General features: G+C 39.8%; 1 protein-coding gene across 21 annotated transcripts in view; it reads right to left on the bottom strand.

The window, feature by feature from the left end:
• The window catches only part of KIAA1217 (KIAA1217 ortholog), a 364,764-nt gene that overhangs the window by 46,409 nt on the left and 296,521 nt on the right, over positions 1-21,834 (bottom strand). For 19 of the 21 annotated variants that reach the window (XM_042042936.1, XM_042042934.1, XM_042042929.1 and 16 more), the window contains one exon: positions 2,824-3,656. In XM_042042936.1, the coding sequence (XP_041898870.1) occupies positions 2,824-3,656 (833 nt within the window). Of the gene's footprint in view, positions 1-2,823; positions 3,657-10,275; positions 10,298-21,356; positions 21,614-21,834 lie in introns of those variants that run through there. The other 2 variants (XM_042042946.1, XM_042042947.1) reach the window with 2 other exon arrangements.

The raw sequence follows: 21,834 nt of genomic DNA, 5'->3' as shown, positions 1-21,834 counted from the left end.
GCCTTAAGTAACAGGCTTGATGAAACTGGCTTCTGCAGTGTCAAACTAAAATGGGAAACTCCAAAAGGAGAGCTCAGAAATACCAGTTTTCATCTCTCATAGATCCAAATCTGCTGCAGTTAATGTTCCAAAGGTAATGGAACTATTTTCTTCAACAAAACCAGGATCCAGTCAATGAGAGGTCTTGTCTGGTGTAAGTACCCAACATATTCTGATAAAGTACAGAGATATCCCAGTTCAGCCTTGGACTGTAAAAATTGAAGGAGAACTGCGATGGGAAGAGAGATTCAGTTTTACTTCTGACATTGTCACTATCCATTTCAATCTTCCTCTGACTTATATTTAAACTTGCATTGTCCTGAGGTTGTGACAGCACTACTTGAAGGTAATTTCCACAAAGATATGACACAAGAGATGTTTTCTTTGCTCTCAGCACAGTCCACTAGGGACTAAAGCAACAACAGTGCTGAGATGATGTGTTTGTTGCCTGCAGGGTCCTCAACCTGCTCCTGAATGAATCAGGGGAGTCTGTCTTGCCACAGTGCACAGATGCGTAAGACCTCTCTCCTCAGCACCTCCAAGGCTAAGAGCTGCTCTGTCTGCCCACAGCTGACACCTCTGCATGCAGGCTGACTGAACACACTACTATGTGCTCTCTGTGGCCTGGCTTTTAGGCTCTTGGCCTCAGCAAGTAGTAACCTACACAAGCGAGCAGCATACACCTCATTTTACCATGCCTGGAAGAGAATGAATTCAGCCCTATTTCTCCAATCCCAAAAATGTTCTTACTCACAGAAGCAAGCCCATACTGTTTAGGGGTGTAAACTCTAAGTCCTACACAACAAGGCAGGGGATACCTGTCTGCCATTATACACATCACCCTTCAGGTATCCATAACAACCTGGTAACAATTCAGCCCGTGCTGAAGCAGGAAAAGAGCACCTCAACATGGATAACCCCTTGTTTGGTTTAGTACGGTTTAAACAGTGTTTGCTTTCAAAGTTTACAAAATCACTACAAAGCAAAATTACAGCTTAGAGCATTTTGTGTTTGTAGAAATCAAACCCAATTCTTAATATTGCAGATTTGTTAGAAAACACACCAATTTGCACGAATTGCTTTTGGTATTTACAATTACTTTTTAGAAAGTCACACTTCCTCAAGGTTGAAAAAAACCACAACACATGAAGACAGCTTTCAAAATTATTCTTTCAGTGCCATGTGACTAATACACACCATGCTGAATTTTAGGGTCCTGTATTTATATGGAAGTGCAATTATGCAAATACTGTTTTCTTCATTGTTGATATATTCTGGGACCGGGATTAAAACTCCTGGTGCAAAACTCCCTTTTAAGGAGCTGTAGAACTATCTGTGTAGTTGCTCTCTATCCATTCACAAACACAGCCTTGTGCATATCTGTGTAGCTGAGTGAACAGCTGAGATGCCCAGTGGGAAGACAGAAAATTGCCCATAAAAAAAAAAGTTTTTAGTGTCCTTCCTTATTTTTAATCCCTATCATGAACTTTGTAAAATTTTCAATCTGTAAATGGATTAAAATTGGCAAATTTCCTTCAAATAATTTCTTAGCTTTAATAATGGTAGCTTGAAATGAAATTTCAGATACCTGCAACTTTCTCTTGGAAACAGATACATAAAAATCAGATCTCACTGATCTTAGATTGTAATATGCCCTAACTTGTACTCTTGTGTCTACCAAGCTATAAGCCTGTAATTTTTGTGGGTGGCTGATTTTCTTTATTTTCTTCCAGTTTTTCCCCACCACTGGACCTCACGACCCACTTTTTTTTCTGGCCAAGCATGGTAAGAGGTGACTAATTATTGAGCAAGTTGCTCAGATAGAGGGGAAGCCTGGGGTCTATATGAAGCTCCATATCTTCCCAGTGGTTAAGGCAGTCAGCAGTTACCTTTGGCCTCTGTGAGCTCAGCATTTTCCAGCTATTCATCTTCACTTCCCTAAAGAGCTCTATAAAAGTTAACAGCACAAACAATACGCTAGAGATTAACACAGCTCATATAAATACAAAGCAACCGCCTGGCCATGTAATGATTTTTCTCTCCCAGGGCAGGGTCTATGGCAGGAAAAGCTTTCACAGACCTTTGTGTAAATCTGGTCCTTAAAAAGACAGGAGAGATCATTGTCATCATTGCCATTGCACGGAAGCTAACAACAGGTCACCAACTACTTGTGATGCTGGAAAAATCACTGGGAACAGCATTCGTGTTTCAATTTCTTCCCTGGAACAGACTTGCTTTTCTCAGCAGTTTCCCCTCACGGAACATTATTGTAAACAACTGTCCTATTTTTATGCAAATTCATGTTCTACTGGAGATAAGACAGTAATGATAAATTCTTCCCATTTCCTAACACTAGATGAGAAAAACTTCACTTCATAAAGAACCAAAATTGTAATATCAGAGTGTCATTCTTAATGGGGGTGAAATATATTCCCTTATTAGCAGGAACAGAACATCATTTGTTCTTGTAACATGATCTGGCTGTCTGGAAAGAAAAATCCCAGTTAATCATTTTATTTTATTATATTTTTTCCAATGACTGAAATTTACACAAATGAAAATAACTAGGGATTCATCATGGGTTGGCAACACTTTCAAATTAATAATGAATGGTGTCACATCTCCTCTAAATTACTAACTACCTTGACAGGCAGCTAATAAACACTGCAGCCGGGTGCAGCAGCCTCCTACACATTACATTGTCCCCTGAGTCTTAAACGACAAAGGATGTGCAGATTAGGAACGTTTCTCATTTGCATAAATTAAGCCCCAGCTCTGCCTTACCTTGTCTCCTTATCCTTGGGCATCGTGGGTGACCCATAGCCAAAGGCCTGCTTGTCCGCAGGAGAGGGCATTGCTTCGGCCATGCCCGAGAGGCCGACAGCACTCCGTGCTTTTGCATCCGCAAACATGGGCGGTCCTGGCTCCTTTTTGAAGGATTGGCGGCTGGGGGAAGACCTGTCAGGCTGGAGGGTGTGGGCAGGAATGTGAGGGCCATGGTGAGGATGAATATCGATCATTCTCATGTCAGCCACCCTGTGGGGTGAGGCTGGAGGTGTTTTAGAGCCAAGAGTGGGCAAATGGCTCTCTGGGTACTTTCGTGACTTTTGTCTGTACAAGGACTGCTCCAGCATTTCAGGCTGCATAGAGGGGTTGCAGTAAGTGCTCGATGACCTCATGGCACTGCGATGGTAGGCTACGATGTGATCGGGGACATCAAGGGGGTGTCCAGGGAGTGGTGCAGCCACACTCATCCTCCCCTCGTGAAACAAGTAGGGGTCGCCGTACAGACTTTCATTTCGGACCAGGGTAAGGTTTTTGTTACTCATGTCCTCATCTGGCTTCACGTCCCGTCTCTCCAAAATGGCGCTTGGGCTGGGTGATATAGAGCGCGAGGCTGGCACGCTGGAAAGCCGGTCCCTGGGGATGGTGGCATTGCCTGGCACACCCATGGGCCGGCCCCCACCATAGGGAATCCTGGACGGAGAGGGAGGCATGGAGTGGGGCACTGGGGTGGAGGGTGGAGAGCTGGGCATCACATGCAGAGGGTGTGTGGCAGATCCAGGGCGGGAACCACTTGGGCCGTCTCGTCCCGTATAAGCAATTTCCCTCTGCATCTGGAAAGAAAAGGAAAAACACAGAAGATATAAAATTACTGAATGAGCAAAACATGATGTGGGTTGTCTATGGAAAATTAGGAAATAAAAACAAACCCTCAAGACAAAATAATTTTACATCTGCATAAATAAAACACTTTGGGACCTCAGTGCCTAATGAAAATAACAACTATAAACAGCAATAAAATGGGCTGTATGTTACAGGAATATGAGCGGCTTAAAAATGCTTTTACTTATGCAAATACCTTCTCACCCTAATCTGATATTCACAGCTACTGAAGCTGAAATCAGAGGTTGCGGTGCCACGTGTTTCAAGTACATGTAGCCAGTGACAGACTTAAACAGTTTATTGATCAGACACACAGGCTAGAGTTCCCTGCTTCCAAAGCAGGATAAAAATGCTGATGCTCTGGCATCACAAACATACCTGAAGTCCTTAGACAAGAAAAATAAATATTACAACTAACTGGTCATTTTCTTCAGTGCAGGATTTAAGTTTTTAATGACTTGATATGGTCTTTATTACACAAAGGATACACAAAGCATAGAAGAAAAACCCACACATTAATTGACTACAACATAGTCAAGTTACATGAAAACAGTTTGACCCTATATAACATGTGCCATTGCAAAGATAAGAGTGATTCAGAGGGTTTGTGGAGCACACGCTCAGAAAGTCATTGAACATTTTATCATAGTTTTGTAAGCAGCAGTAAGGAACGAGCAAGCAAGGAAAAGAAACGAGAAACTGCCAGTCCAAATGTATTAGTGCTTTGTTAAGAGAGGCCTTGGCAAAAATCTGCAATGGATACCTGTGCTTTTGAGAGTGTAGAATCTCACTCTGACAACCATGACCTCTCTAGATGGCTGAACACTATCAATGACAGACAGGAGAAATTCTCCCTCTAGAAAGCATCATGTGCCTGCTCTGGTGCCCTTGGGCTAAGGCGGATGAAGAGGGAAATGAAAAATTCAGCTAAGGACCAACTACATAGGAAAAAAATGTATAGTTTCTAAAATTCATGCTGACAGTTTCAGCCTCCCTCTCCATTACCTCCAAGGGATTGTAGAAAACTGTGTATCACCAAGCCTGACTCCACATTCCTAAAGTTACAAAACACAAAATAATGTACATTGGATGTTGCTGATCTGAAATCTACACAATTTTTCTCCCCTCTCACTCCTTGCTTTGATAATGTGACTGGATTCATTGAAGTTACAGTGATCCATGGCAGATGAAGCAAGAGATTATTCCTGCCCCACCACAGGTTTTTCCACTGGTAAGGGAATTGCAGTGTTAGTATATAAACAATAGCTGTTCTTATCACAGCAGGTTCTGCACTCAGGAATTAGAAATGACGTTCCCCAGGGCTGGAGATCAACAGTCTGGAGAATCAGGTATCAGAAAGAAGAAAGGAGATAACCTGATTGTGGCCACAGCAATAATAAATAAGTGGAACAGAACAAAGGTGTGCACTGGGATAGGCCTTTTATGAGCCAGACAAAAATTATGAAGCCAAACAAGAACATGGCATAATTTTTTCATTTGCACAGAGAATTAATCTAGTCTGGAATTTAAAATAAGACATAATTAAAATATAACTAAACAGTATTAATCGCTTTGTAAGAGGGAATTCAACATATTTTCTATTGGCTTGAAGAAACACTGCAACGTACTAAGCCATATTGTGTGTACTGCCTCTGGCTCTGGGCCAGCAGAACAAAACAACTCCTACTGACTTGAGCAGCTTTAGGATCATGTCTTCAGGGACAGGCAAATGCAGATGTTTTATACCAAGAGAAGAACACAGAGAAAATGCTCCTAGATTTCTACTGTACAAGCTACACCATGCCCTGTTTAGTCGCTTCAGATAAAGCTACAACAGATGGAATAGTATCTGTCAAAGAAACCACAGCCACTAGGATATGCTGGGTTGCAGTGAGAGGAAAATTCCAATGTTACCTTGCAGAGAGGAGAAAACCTCCGTGGGAAGATTTGAAAGGTTTAACTTCCCCTTACTTCTGGACTTCATATTCCTGTATATGCTCATTAATTTCTCATAAGTCAAAGCAATCTGTCATAAGAAAAATTACTATTTTCCACCTTAACATCATTTAGATGGAATACTTTAAGACAGAAAAGAATTTGAATATGGGACTATTGCTCAAAATCTTGTGTCTGAGTACTGATGTATATAACATTATTTACTTTTGCTTTAATATAGCACTTGGTGTACACAGCCTTAATAAAGGCTCCCTTGGGCTGGGCAGGGCACAAACACCTGGGCACCCAACCCCTTTCTGAAAAGTTCACCTGCTGTTTCAAGCCAGGACTCAGGCCCTGGGTGGAGTGTACCAAAGGGGAGACTTTTGGAGCCAGAGAGTCCAGGGTGCCCAGGAAAGATTCACCAGGGCATGTGGGCTGGGCAGGGATCTGAGCTGGTTCCCAGGAGCCAGGCAGCTTCACCCGGTGGATTACAGTGTCTTCTGCCACATGGTTGGTATTTCCTCTCCAGATTCTTTGCTAATGGTAAGTTTAAAAATGTGAAGGATGGTCTTTTCTTGCTTCTCATCTGTACCCCTTTGGTGTGACAGCCTAGGCACACTACTCTCTCTCATATATATCTCACTTTCTGCGCTGTTTTTCGTCTTCCATCCTTCACCACAAAACCCCCATGTTGCTCATTAAACCCCATATTCTTCTACATAGGCTATCTTGAGCCACTTGGCATGACTCAGGGACAGAGAAAGAGGATATTGGGTTTATCTGAGCCTCTAAATAACGGGTGCTGTCACAAACAATTGCTTTGAGGGCAAGAGGAAGATTTTTTAGAGAAAGGACAGGATCATGTGCTTTTCGACTGCAGCCATGTAATATGTTTGCCTAAGGGTGTGGTTTTCTTTAGCACATAGCTCTCTTCCTTGTTCTTACTGCCTACAGAACTTACACCCTTGAAATGGAAACTTGTCTTATCAATCCTTTGGTTAAAATATGGCAAACAGCTAGCAACCATTTCCATATAAAACATTTGAGGGAAAATCACATCATTGAGAATCTCTCACTTTCTATAGCAAAAAAGATTACACTATGTTTAAACATCTCCTGTGGAGGTTTTTGGTCAGTCTAACAAGACTTAAGACTCTAAGATACAGATTTTGATAATTTTTTAAACAGGATCTCTATATACTAAAGAGTCAACATTATATAAAACCAGCTATGTTCTTTATTGCAAAGCTTATTGGCACACTGAGTAACTTGCTAGATTTTGAAAATATCTGTTGCACAAAGTCAGCAAACCAGTTATCCATCCACCCGAGTGGGTACAAGGAGTCTTGCTCCTGGTGGCTCACAGAGAGGACAAGCAGAGCCAGTCCCTCTGCATCCAGCAGACAGGGCATGCGGAGCTGTGCCTGCGCACGCACCAGGGCAATGCCAGCCAGCACCCGGCACCAAGCCTGCCGCTGACTCATGAGCACCACTCCAACCCTTCAGCTCACCGTGCAGCTGGACAGCAGACATACAGCCTGACTCAAGCCATTATCTGCTAAGATGTCAGAGTGAAACTCGGGCAAAGGGAAAAGTAGGCCAGAGTTTCTGACCTGGCAGCCCTTCCCACTGCTCTCCTAGGCCTCCTCTACATCACCAGACAACACAGCAATTGGCTTTGCCCCAAGTTTTTCAGACTGCCAAAATACCTACACAGACCATGTTCCTGAGATGGAGGTTACCTATGCACCCTCTTGGAGACACTGGGGAGTTCCCAACAGACTCCATTAATCACCTCTCAGCCATGTGAAGCTATTATTTTTCTTACTCTCCCTTTGACACCCTGCATTTCCCTGAGGAAAGTGCACCTATGCTCCTCAAGCTGGCTCACCCAACAGTAAACACAGGACACCTGCAAAGAATTATATTGAGACCTTGGAGTCTATGATGAAAAAGCTACAGAAACACTAAGTACTGATACAAAACTGATAAATTAAACTGTTTGTAAAGAGATCTTTTATGAAAATTGCTCAACAGAAAAAAAATCCTCTAAAAAGTAAGGCAATCCTTCACTTTTCTAATGAGGAAAGACTTAATTAAAGAACCCTCAATCCAACAACAATAGAATCCACAAGTTTGTTCTTTTTCATAAAAATAAATTGACAGCTTTACTGTACTAGTTGTCCAAACCGCTCAGCTTCACCATTAGTTGCACTATATGATAACACTTCTGTCATGACTGATCTTTCATTCCAGTTGGATTTGGAGAGCTGAAAGCACAAATCCACTTTTGAAAAAACCCAAACACTTTTATACAGTTTTAGTATTTCTAAAATAAGATAATTTACAATACAAAAAAGTGCACTTGAAAATTACAGAATTGGTAAACAGTTAAATGAAAATTTTAATTATCTGTATAAAAACTGTCTGAAGCCAAATCACACATCACTGAGAGGCTGTCACACTTGTCTGTTCTTGCTTTCTCATAGAATGCCTTCTAGTTCCTATAAATTTCCCCATTCTGTTGGGTCATTACAGAAAAAAAAATCATGCTGGTTGCAGTTGTGGGTTCCTCCAGCTGCTTGACGCCATATTTGAAAACTTCAAACACATTAGCATAACTTTTAGCTATTTCTGGTCAGAAACTTTCCAATGACATGTACTTTCAGCAGACAACTCTAATCCAAGAGAGCTGAAACGTTTCACAAAACGTTTCAGTAAAGACAAAAGCTGGGAAAAAAGCACCCAGCAGATTTCAGTCAACAGTGGTGTTATTTCTTACCAGACATCCCTTGAGTGCTCTAGAGCTTTGGCTTTCCAGATTTGTAGACCTGGGTCAATTTCGTCAGAGTCTGATCTGGGGTAGGGACCCCAGTTCTTCCATGGTCTCTTCAGCAGGGTGGGTGCTCGGTAGTTTGGGGTTACCGAGCAGTGAGACATGCCGGGGTTTCAACAGCCATCACTCCTCAGCAATGCTTCCAGACTAGAAGCTTACTTGGCAATTTTGGCTAAGAATGGGCCCTCTGATGCCCAAAAAAAAGGTTTCAGATCACGAAACCACTGACCTTGCCTAAGCTGGAACCTGGTCTCAGCTGAATCTGACCCCACAGTTCATGGTTCTAGGAGCTGCCAGGGTTCACAATTGGTTTTCATTATGGGGACCACATGCTGGTAAAATGAAGCTGATTTCAAATGTTCAAACTTCCAATGAATGGGGAAGTCCAAGACCCAGCTTGCTGCTCTTAACATTTTTCTGTATTTTTCCATGTTTCCACATATTTCCATTCTTTTTTCCTGGATAATTTTCCAGAAAAGGAGTTGCAGAGCTCCCCAAGAAATCTCAACACTTATAATTAATTTCCCAGTATTAGCATGCACCTAGGTTTCAGTTTTTTAGGTCCTTTTGTATAGTTTCGGTATGTGCCCAGCTGTAAAAATCTCTGTATTATGGTGAAAGGAGAATTGAGATAAAAACTCAGACCATCTATGAAAGAGAACCTTTCTTTTTCTAGGGACTGATTACAAATATGGTGGATTTGTCAAGGGAATCATTGGGTTTTTCTTCTTCCATTTATGCTCTTAATTCCATGTTTTTTTCTTTTCCTTGACAAACAACAACACAGTCAGTCAATATAAGATGTTTGTTAGGATGAGCCTGTGATGGTTAGTGATGGTGAAATCATCCAGTCCTCCAGTTTCTATGTTCATAGATTACTGTTTATTTTGTCCAGGCTCAGCTAGCTAGAAGCTGACATGAAGAAAATAGGAGAACCAGAAGATGATGCTCCCTATCTTAGGAGGTGGAATTTAGAGAACATAAACATGACCCTCCAGAAAGGAGGCATCCTGAGTGAATCATAATCAGGTGTTGTCACCACACTACTCAGTATCACTGTGACATCCAGTCCCCACATCTTTCTCCCAGTTGTGCAGGTGTGCACAGAGGTTATGGCAAAAGCACTATTTGATCCTCAAAACCAGAATTTTTAGGACACCATACTGTGGTTACCAATACACTGACCTGAAGCTCAGACACAGCATCATTTCCCTTGCCATGCCATAGAGTATCAAACACATTCTTAACATTATTCTCCCTTATTTTATACATATATGTTTAATGCACACTTGTGTATGAATCCAGTCCCTACAGTGATCCAAATGTTTTACCTCAAGGTATTTTACATGTCTCTGTATGTCCTTTTATATCCCTGACTACATATAAGTTTAATTCATACCATATCCTAAAGCTCCCATGGGGAAAACAAAGAATACCTAGTTCACTTTTTACTGAATGTAAAACAGATCCATAAAATTCTAAGCTAACCACAAAACAAATGTAATGGTAATATCAAAAATAATGTTTGATTCAAGGCTTCACCTTGCCTGTAAGTCAATGTGCATGCTGAAGATGGATCATGCAAACAAGCAGAGAGGAGAGTTTTCAGACCAAATCCTACACAGTCTGCTCTTTGGGCATAATTTCTTCAGCTATCCTGGTGCTACCCTGAGTATTTGTTTTCACTGTTTAAAACATTAGCACTCTTACTACACACTTAGACAACATTGTTGCCTACGGACCAATAAAACAATCTTTGATAAGATCTTTGCTCTAAAATAATTAAAGTCACTTACTGTTTCTTAAGGAAATCACTCAAATGGCTACAGCAGTGAGATGAACATTTGGTTCCACGTCATCTAATAAAGCACTTTTTGTTTTCAGTCTTGAATCCCAATCCTTGGTCTATGGTATAATATTTTGTATAGCCATGTCTTCTGTGAAAAGGTTTCGAAACAGGGAAAATGTTCCTTGTTCCCTCTTGCTCACAACAGGCCATCTTGCTTTATCCGGTCATCTAAGCAATGCTGTTTCAATAGACTGAAGTACTTTTCCACGTGACAAGCCTGCGATTTCTCCTCCCCTTCGAAATTAGTCACTAAATAACCTCCTTGGCATGTCACCCAGTCACAAACTGTGCAACACTATGTGATTCAACTGCTCAATCACTTTTTAATGTGTGCCTATAAGATGCACAGAAAGAGACTAACATTATGGAGTGAACCACAAAAGAGACTCACAAAGGGGAAAAGGCATAAATAAAATAGTGAGTAACCTCTGTTTCAGTAACACAGTGCATTTCAAAGGCAACACTATGAGACATATACATATTCAACAACAACAGGTGAAGACCTCCAACTATTTAGCAAGCCCAGTAGACAGAATTTTAAGAAAAAAATTTCAGTAGTTATAAACCTTAGAAGATTTTCACCTCCTCAGATTGGCAGTGACACTGTAGAAGGAAGAGCAAACTCCTCCCATTGAGGAGCTGTCTACTCATTAACCAGGCACCTGAGCCACTTGGCGAATCTGAACTTCGGGATCCCCATAAATCAATCTCATTGTTATCTCTGCAGCACACCACATAAGGCATTATGATTGGTTGTTAGGGGGTTTTTTTGTTTGTTTCATTGGGTTTTTTTAAGAGGAAACAATAGAGAAGGTAAATACATTTTCCAAAATTAGAACAGAAAGGATGCTTCACTCCCTTCTATCTCCTCACACAAAAAGACCATAGAATATGGAAATTGTCTCCTTAAAAAGACAGCATTTACAGCCTAAAAGAGATGACACTTTAATATCATAAGGGAAAAATCTCATGACACAAACCCTTCCCCGTCCTGCAGTTATCTTCTGCTTTGGGGGGTTGGTTCTTTTGCTCTTGGTTTGGATTTTGTCTGATTTTGCTTTTGTGCAAATAAAAAATTGCCTATATCATCATAAATGGCATTCAAAGGAATAAAAATACAATTTAAGCATATGATCATCAGCTAATATTGCTGTGCAGAATCAGTTCTAATGGGACCTTACAGGAGTAGCATTTCTGTTTCACAATACTGCTCTCAGCCACTAGTGAAGGAGGCATCATTCATTTCTGGTATGAAACAGCAATTTGACACTAAGCATTTAAGTAACAGGAGAAAGATCAGAGCAGATCTGGTAGCCAAAATTAAAAATCCAGGTGTTCCACCCCTTACTACCCCCAGCCCAGCATCAGAGAAATCTTCCAGATTTCTAGACAGCTGCTGTGAATTCAGATTTGTAATGTAAGCTGTAAATTTGTAAGCTATTATTGATCTTGACTAGACCTTTACTAGAACCTTATATGAAGTGTAATAGTAACAGTTTTTTCATAAATGTAAGAAAAAAAATTTTGTCATAAATGCTTACTTTTCAGTTTCCCCATAAATATATTAAAATTATTTTTATTAAATATTTGCAGTAGCACTATAATAAAGTATTATTATGGCACAGAAACAATGTTAAACCTATTTATGTTTATTTCAAATTTAATCAGTCAAGGCTTGTTTCTTGCAGTGTAGGGGTAAAGCAGTATTTACCATTGAAGAATCTGGTTTATATTTGGCAGGTTTAACCAACCAGTCAAGCATCCCCTTTTAATGAATGAATGTATATACCTGACCTAGTTAAAAAGCTGCTTAGGTTGGCAGACCAACCCGACTCAGAAACATCAAGAGTAAAAAATACAAGCAAATTCTCCTAGAACACTTTAATGCTACATGTGCTTTTCAGCAGTTGCAGAGAATATTCTTCTATCCATGCTCTTCCTTACAGGCTAACAAACCTGAAGTGAGAAATAACATTATTATGCTAACATGCAGGATAATAAAGATTACTGTATTTTGCTAAGTTTCCATGCAATGACTTGCAAGCTGGTAGGCTGCGCATTTTCAGTAATTGGACTCCAGCATGACAAAGTATATCCCAGAACATCAGACTGGGATATAACTAGTTCTCCATACATATGACATGATATGCAAGAGTCTTCTTGTATGTCTGATGCATACAAAAAGCTTTTAATTAGATGAATTAATCTGCTTTTAATTTTAAAATACATCGGGCACAGTTACATCATTACCAAGGCTGTAATTTAATTTGTAGGTTCTAACAGTGCATACAAACAATTCAAGCATCACTTTCCATCTCAATTACTTTATCAGAGCCCTCAAGCATTATCTAGCTTGCCATCTATTATCTATTATCCCGTGTATAATTACATGCCATATATTTATTTATAAAGTACTGTACAGAACAAGAGCTCCTTTTCAGTTCAAGCCCCTGTGTAAACCAAGGGTATGCCCCTAAGAGGCACAACACTGAGCACAACACTGAGCACAACACTGAGCACAACACTGGTCTCAGGCTTCACTGAGACCAAGCCTGGAAGTTTAGGTTAATTTAGGACTTTAAAACCGATGTTAACCAAAACTAATGACAGGCTCAAGTTACCACAGACCTGTAATGCCAGTCACCCTCCTTTCTTCTACATCATTAACAATGTTGGTCTGTTGGACCTTTCCATCAATTTGCTCATCACATCAATTTATTTTCTGCTTGTGTCCCTCATTTTGAAGCAGAAAAAATGTTAGAGACTAAACATCAGTAGAACACACAATTATAAAGCCAGAGAATATTTTGAAGTCTACTGTGGGGTATATACGTGTGACATAGACATAACTTATTGCTTGACTGCTGATCAAAGTTCTTTCTGCTCCTGCTAACTGCTCTTTTGGTTCCTATGCCTTTAATAATACTTTCATGGATGGAAATAATTAAGTAGTTAATGCCTTATAGTGCTGTAAACAACTCTTTCCTTGACAGAAAACAGGGAAGCACTTACAGTGATTGCTGGTCACTAACTCATGACTTGGTTTTGTTCTCAGCACTCCAGAACAAAGCTTGTGGTGGAGTCTATAGGGTTTTGCTTAAATTCAACAAGTTAGTTCAGTCCAGCAGAATCCAAATGGAAAGACAGTTTGCTGATGACAGCTTTTAGAGCTGAATTACAAAGAAAGCATATTTTCTCCTGTGTTTGGGGGTTTGGGGGTAGGATTTTGGGTGTGGATTTGGGTTTTGAGGTTTGGGGTTTTTTCTGCCAAGGAAGTTTCTACCACCTCACCAGTCCTATTGCCCACCCAGCTTCTAATTTTTGATCCAAGAAACCAGCAGTTTGAGATGACAAAGACCCATGTGTGGAGTTGTCTGCAGGATCTCCTAAATCTGCTGGCTCTGATACACAAGACTCATGAAGGCAGCTGGGGAACTGCCACCAGCATCTTTCTTCTCTCTGCTTAGGGTGGCACCATGATATGATATTCAATTTCTTCTATGAAAGGAGAGTGATCCACCCTTAGCTTTGCCTCCAAAATACTCAGCAGAGAAGAAAAAAGTGTTCTTACCTCATCCTGATCTCAGTGTCAGTTGCTTCCCCATGGCAAAAATGAGGGAGCAGAACACAGCCCCCCAGACTGCTGTCCTTCACAAAGTCGCTGAGGTAACACACCCTGGCATCCAGCCAGGCTGTGCTGCTGCCACTCTGCACTCCACACTGCTCTCCATGACCCTGAAAAACTCTCTCAAATCAGCCTTGACTTTTTCACATCAGCTCTTCAGCCCACTGCCCATGTTTATACCTACAAGGAAGTGTGTGGTGTTTCCTTGAAGACTGAAAATCCTACAGAAGCTCTTTGAATTTGAGACGCCAAGCTAAACAAACAGGGAGGGAACAGAACAGTTCTGGCTGCCTAACACATACTGGATTTGAGATTATGTGCAGACCACACTATCTTCTCCTAAACATGCATATTGTTTGTATTCCCTCTGTTTACTGATTCCAAAGGCATGCAGTGAACAGATATGCCTTGGGGTAAACACAAGTACCATAAAATTCTCTTATTCCAAACTCCCTAGTTCTTACAACATAAATGCAAACAAACAAACAAAAAGCCCTCTCTCACCACAGAGCACATTACTACTGGCTAGAATGCATCACTGTAAAGAGGACAGGCAGCTCTACAGCGTCACTGCTGGCAAAGCAGCACTCTCACTAGAACAGCTGCAGTTTGCAGTGAGGAGCAACCTGTGTGCAAAGCCTTTGAACCAGCCCACACTCCCCAGAGAACGGTGTTGTCTTGTAACCTGTGTATTAACATTATGTACATATACATACATATATGTTTTGTATAGTAGCAGTAAATTTTTGGCCTGTCCTTTTGTGGTGACAGATCTGTATAATCCAAAATTTTTAATTTTTAGGGATTAAAAAAGTTAAAGGCAAACAAGTAAAAGTGGGAACTCCTCTGCTGGAAACTCTATAAGCCTCTCAAAATTTTTTTTGCGTTTACTAGAGCAAATAGAGCCAGCTCTCACTGGAGTTGCATGAAGAAGGTTCTGCAAAACTATTACATCAGGTCTGCAGTCTGTCTGTCTACCCTGTAATTCAAACCTCATGCTTCCCCCTTGTTTCTGTGCTAATTTAAGCAAGGGCATTTGCCTAGCTATAGGAAAGTATCACAGCATGTATCACAGACATATATGCATTAAGCACCTCTCAAAAAGTCAAGAAGCAATATTAATTGCTCCGGATTGAGGATTTTTCTCACCTAATGTTGCATTAAAAGAAAGTCAGCCAGACATCCTCCAGAGTCAGCTCATTCCCCTAGAGCTGGGTGGGACGAACTGCCCTTCTGCATTCCCAACCTCTCACCACTGACTGCAGTGGGCGGCAATTTCTACACTGAGCTTACAAGGATTAGATTTTTAAAAAATTCTTTATAGTGAGCCTGCCCATATGTCTTTTCATTTAGCTCACTTTCTGCTCTGCTTCTCATCCTACCTTTTTCCTTTTTCTCCCCCTTCTTCATAGGGAAGCTGAGATCCTATAACTACAAAGTACAATGACAGCTTCATTCCATCTGCTGCTTGCTGATCCACGCAATGGACATTGCTGTGATCCACTGTGGAGAATCCAACCGACCTGTGGTTCCTGTTTTATTGAACTAAGAATTAAGCATCTCTCTCCTGAAGCTGGCAATAAACATTATTTATCAGCAGAGCAACACAGAAGTACATTCATTTTTCTCTTCCTCTGTCCTACCATTAGCACACTTGTTTATGCCTAAACTTTCTAACTTTTTAAATGCAGAGAACTGAGTTTGTGGCATGAAATCTTTCCTTCTTAGTTCATAGGTAATGCAGAAATATTAATAAAAAGAAGCAAGTCATATATTGCAGACATTTAACTAAGACTTAACTCATGACTTGGACTGATGACCTTAAAGATCTTTTCCAACCTAAATGACTGTGATTCCCTGAAACTGGGAAGATAGACAGGAGGTAAAGAAGAATTATGTGGAAAGGTAATAGGGAATTCTTAGTGTAGAACTACAGAAGGAAGGAAAAAAGACAAAACAAAAAGGGAATGAGACAGTGTGAAGGATATTAAATAGGGGTTTGTGAAAGATGAAAGTAATATTGGAGATGGAATGCTGAGAAATTAATAGCGAAACAAGAAAGGCATAATAAATAAAAAAAGAAAAATAAGAGACTTACTTAAGCTGGGTAGATAGGAGCTGATGCGAAAAAGAGGAGTTAAAGAGACTGTAGTGTATGAAGGAAAAGTCAACAAAAAATTCAATGAAAGAAAGAAAAAAACAGAATGAAGTGGAAAAACATGAACTAATGCAAATTTTCTTCCGTCCTAGAAGATTTTGCATTACTTCTTGTTATTACAATGCTGTAGCCTAGCACAGCAGGCATGGGAGGGAGAGGGCAAGGAAGGAAGGAGAAGAAGGACTAGGAAGAAGAACATCCAAGATAAACTTATTTAGTTTTGTTTAATAGTCTGAGGCTTTGTGGGGTTTTTGGCAGGTGTGGTCAGAACATGAGGGTGTTTTTTAGGAAAGAAGTGAGCAGAGCACTTCAGGTAAATGCCAGCTGGAGTGACCCATGAATGCTTGAGAACATGGGAAAAGAAGATAAGACCATCACTTGCCTTTGCAATCCACTCTCATATTCAAAACAAAGATATTTGAGATGCACTTTAAAGCTATAAATGGCTTTTGAAACCCAGCATTAGGTTTCAAAAACTAGTTCAGCCATTACCACTGAAGATGTAAGGTACCAAACAGCTTCATCTCCCTCAGACACTGTGAAAAATAACAGCTTCCTACAAGTGAGGCCTTAGTGCAGCACCTCTGAGAGGCCCCGAGCAGTGGGACTGCGTGCTGAGAGAGAACGCTGAGGTGGCTGCTGCCCTCTGTACATGTCTGGTTGTTAGAGGGGGACAACAGAAACTCTGGTTTGATGAAATCATCACCAAGCTCTGGCAAGTGATGAGAGATGTCATGTGTGTGTACATGCGCATGTACATGCAGCCTTTACTTCTCAGAAGAATTTTCCCCTTATCAATTCCATCATGTTATCAATCCCCTGACCACACAGACTTACGACCACAAGAAAACACCTGCACATCAAGAGCTCTTTGGCCATCATAATGTTCGACGGCCCTTCCCATTCCTACATGGAGGTCACCTTTTTTTCAGGTGTAAAACAAGAAGCAAACAAAAAAATAAGAGGAAAGCAGTATCGCTGTTCTTCCCATAAAACAGTGAGCTTACAACATGCATCCTCTTAAACATAGCTACAGGAATGGGTTCTGTATTTGGACTAGCCTGGTTATACCTGTACTGAACCTGCTGTCACAGATTAGCTGTCAGTCAGACAACTTTGACAACACACTGGCTGAACCGTGCTTGGAAGGGAAGGGAGCACAAGGCCACTCGGAGGCTGACCCAGATCCGCCCCATGAGAGCTTCCAGTCTAGCCACACTTTAGGCTTTAGGCGAAGTGAGCAAAAAGATGGATGAGATGCAGCACATTTTGCATTGATTGGCCTGTCTGAAATCACAGTGCCTCTGTGTGGAACTTTATTTCCCCAGCAGCATTTCATCATTTCAGCTATCTCCCTGCTACCAGTCTTTACTCCTGATTGGCAAGACAAACACCCAGATCAGTTAACAGGCACTCATTTCTGCCTATTTATGTATTTAATTTCCTATGAACAAATGAAATGTGAGAGTTAAAAAAAAGTTTAGATTATCCAATTAAGTAGAGAGAAGTTAATAAATTTCTCATGCTTTATTTTCCTATGCTTCCTTTGTGTACTATGCAGACAGAATGGTGAGTGCACTAAGAAATCTCCTGGCATTTCAGCCAAGATTTTTCAGGGTTTTATCACAAATGACAAAAATATAAACACACTAAAACATAACACATTTCAGTCCTAAAAAGGTCGAATTCACATAATTACATCATTGGTTTGCCAATATCCACATTTATCTCATCAGTATAGCATGGCCCACCCATTCCATAAGCTATTAGATTGTTTGGATTGAATATAAAAAAGCTGTTACTGATCTATTTTTCTAAAGTTAACATTATGGCAACCCTCATAAATAGTGCTGCATTCAAACCAATTGTTGCTTTTGCTTTCAAACCAACAGTTCCTTTCTTTTGATTTTCCACTGATGCTTTTTATGGTAGAATTTTCTGAGAACAGAGTCATGTAATTCATGAAAATGCATAAAGCATTTCCTCCCCCCTCCCTGTTCTCTTTGAAGAGATGAAGGACACCATGTACATAACAGAGACAACCACCACCAATGCAGGGAGCCAAACCCTTCAGACCAGCCTCAATTTCAGCACTTCCTCAGGGCACCACAGAGCTGATGGGGTCATCTCTTTTTTTTCCAAAAAAGGAATAGTTTCAAAGATATACAGTTCTGGTACAGATCAGCATTTTTATTTGGTTTAAATATACTGTATATCAGATTCCTGCTATTTAAAAGAAAAATACTTTTAGTAACTGCACTCATAAATCAAAATAAATGCATGGCTTCCTGACTCCCTGTACTAACGACTCAGCTCTTATTTTTGTTCCATATTTGTATCTCTTCTCATTGCACTGAAGACAAATAAAACTGAACAACTTAATATAGTTAAATGAACATAAAGAAAGCGTAACCCTTGCTCTCATCTTACATTACCAAACAAATGAGTCAAAATAAAATTCCTACTACAGATATATGAAATGGGTTAGAATGTAAATAATATAAAAATACTATAAAACAGAGCTGATAGTCAAAAGACATAAGCAGCATGTTTACACCTGTTTCTTCCAATATAAGGACGCAGAAAGTCAGAAGAAGTAAGGTGCTGTGCTGAGTTCTGGAGTCAGCACTATTGGCAGGAGAAATGGTCATGGAAAGTCTTTAATTCAACTGAATTTTGCAATGCAAGTGTCCAAGCCACACCACAGCTCATTGCTATAAGGTCAAACAGCATTTGCAGTTGTATGTCTTTTGAAGTGTTAGAAGTGCTATCAGTGCACCAACTAAGAGTCTTCTTAGATCACAAACTTCTTCCTATACTGTTTGAATCCTACATTTTCTTTTCATTTTACTTCCTTCTATCCCAAAAATATACAAATTGGTCAGCATGGCTGAAGTAAACAATCTAGTTTAGCCAAAGGTCAAGCTATCTATAGTAAATATCAAGTGATACAGGGACTAGCCCTTTACCCAACACACCCGCTCAGTCTTTTCACTTAGTCACATGGAGTTCAAATTTGCAATGATGTAAGAAAGGCATCTATTCAGACAAAAAATAATTTCAGCATCACATCATTTCTCATGGAGTCCTACTGAGTGCTGATATTTGCAACTGTCTTGCTTTTGCCAGCTGAGGCTTTTTTTAACCCCAGATCTTAACCTGTATCCAAGGAAAGATATTTTTACTGCTCATATTTTCAGAAGACTGATTAGTTTTCCAGAGCCCTTATTAGAAAAAGTGCAATCCAACATGGAGAAGAATCAAGATTCTCAGATGTGTAACTGTGTTCCCTTAAACACCAGGTAATGGTTTACTCCTCTTTGTTAAAAGGAAGATAGGGACAGAATTAATTCTCTTTAGTATTCATAAGGCTAATGACTAATAAAAGCAGAGAATCTGGGACACGATCACATGAACTAACGCATTTTGGATTTGTGAAAAACTTACTGAAAAAGCTAAGGTCCTGGATGACAAGAAGAATGGGTTGTTTGAAGAAGAAAAAACATTGTTGCTAACTTCACTTGGTTCTGGGAACCCTGGTAGCAAAACGCCCACCTTCAAAAAGTGATTTTTAACCCCTCTTTTGAGTAACAGCTCATTTGGAAAGCTACCTGGAAGTCATAAAACTTGACTGGACTTTGACTTGCGTGACTCCTGCAATTCAGATAAGCTACCTGGTTTACAAAGGAGGTAAAGGAGGACCTCCCCTCCTGGTAAGGGAGGTCACAGCCATGAGCATTTTTATCATCTATCAATGTGTTTAGGGAGCTCTGGCAACAGCTGACTCTGTCATCTATTTAGGAATTTCAAGCAGTCAAATTAGTGCAAACTGTTGTACTAAAAGCAAGGAAAGCAGGGGGGAAAAAAAAGAAAGAGCAAAACTTCGAAAGAATTGGCACAAGGAAACATTATGTAAAAAGAGGCGGAGTAAGAATAAAAGCAGAAACTAGTAGACAATAAAAAATGGACTCAAATCCAATCCTTATGTTTTTATGCAGGGCAAGCTGTCACTGAAGGCAGCAAAATCTTTGCCTAAGAACCTCAGACATACATGAGAGATAAGATTTCCAGTTTTAATGACAGGCTGGAAAGACCTTCACCCAAAACAGATAATATGTTGTCTTTAAGTAACTTCATCAGCTGCAGGGTAAGCTCTCAGCAAACCTCAACATGAAAGGCAGACCAGCTTGAATACAGGCCTGTTAGTGGGAAATAAAGAACCCACTCCCTAAAAATTCCACTCTCTGGGAGTTTCCAGGTTACTGGTTTGTGATATCTACCATATGACACTCAGACTAACTGGGAGATGATTGCATGGGCGTGGCAAGCTCGTGTTCTTTGCGAGGTTTCATATCAAGAACATGGCACTTTCTTTCAACGGCAGCTTCATATCGACTTAAAATCCATACTCATTATTTGAAAATTTAAAAAAAACCCAGAAGTATCTTTTAAAATCTTGGTATGGTAATACAAGGTTATATTCCTTATGCATACATATATTCCCTATACATACATATAATACTATTTCTAATGTTTGTGAAATAAATAAAATACACCAAAGCACAAAGCCATCATATTAAAAAAGAAACAGTGCAGTGTCCATCCAATTGTAATGCAGGATCTGTATCTTTAAACAAAGCAGCTTTGAGCTAGAAAACATTTGAGATTAATATATTGTTTTATGTGTAGCTAAAATAAAAATAATTTTTTTTCTTTATAATTCTATCCTTTTTCTCACTAATTTAGGCTTTGCACAGCAGTAGGTATTGTATATCAAAGGACACATGAATGAAAGAGAACAGGTACATTTACAGTCTTTCATCACAGACTAATTTGATGCAGGTACTCCTTGATATCTGCAGGTCTGTACATGCATAAATAATTGGTAACTACTGAAAACCCACTCAAAGCAAAAGTAGTAAAATCCATATCAGTAAAAAGAAAATCCAGAATATCAGAGACTTCTTTTATATATTTTGGTCAGATCTCAGCAAGATTTGTAACAGCAAGTTGGAAAATAACTGTTCATGTTCAATATGTAAGTTTGAAACTAGACATAAAATCTAAGAGTAGAGTTTGGTGGTTTAAAGAGCAATTAAATATTTTTTCAACAGCTGAAGGAAGAAGAAACAGTTTTCATTGTTCTGATTTAAATTCCCAGTTAATCTGAAAATATATTTTCATTTGGAAAATAATAGTAAAAAAAAAATTACATATCCTTCATTATTTATAAGCATCATCTTACCTTACAGCTCCTGGTGAGTTCTGTTTCTAGATGACTTTGGCAGGTATTTTAATTCAGAATTAGTTTCAGCAATACATGCCATTACATCTGCTCTTTAAAATAAACTGCTTTTTCTCTTTTTGTCAGACAAAGTATGTGGCCTGAAAGAGCTGCAGCGTCTCTGCTCAAGAGATTTCATGGACACTCAGAGGCTTTCTTTCTACTGTATGAAAGTTAAATCTGAGTAAGGAAGGCATTTTTCCTGTCCCGGAAATCAGTATAACCAAAACCAATGCTGAGCTAATGAGAAATGTTTCTTCCATGTGTTCTGTTTGGCAGACACTGCAAGTCATATCAAGGAAACACGTGATGTTTATAAATACAATATGGCTTATGTTGTCATAACCTCTCAATGACAAAAAGAGCACTAGAAAAAGCAGACAGCAAAACAGCAGGAGAGATGAGATTTGTATCATTTGGAAGGTCTCTATCAGATAAT

Source organism: Corvus kubaryi, unplaced genomic scaffold, assembly GCF_017639235.1.
Source record: "Corvus kubaryi isolate FWS band 111438036 unplaced genomic scaffold, C.kubaryi_AGA036_p1.0 37398, whole genome shotgun sequence".
Classification (NCBI taxonomy): Eukaryota; Metazoa; Chordata; class Aves; order Passeriformes; family Corvidae; genus Corvus; species Corvus kubaryi.
This window is presented reverse-complemented; position numbering and strand designations above follow the sequence as displayed.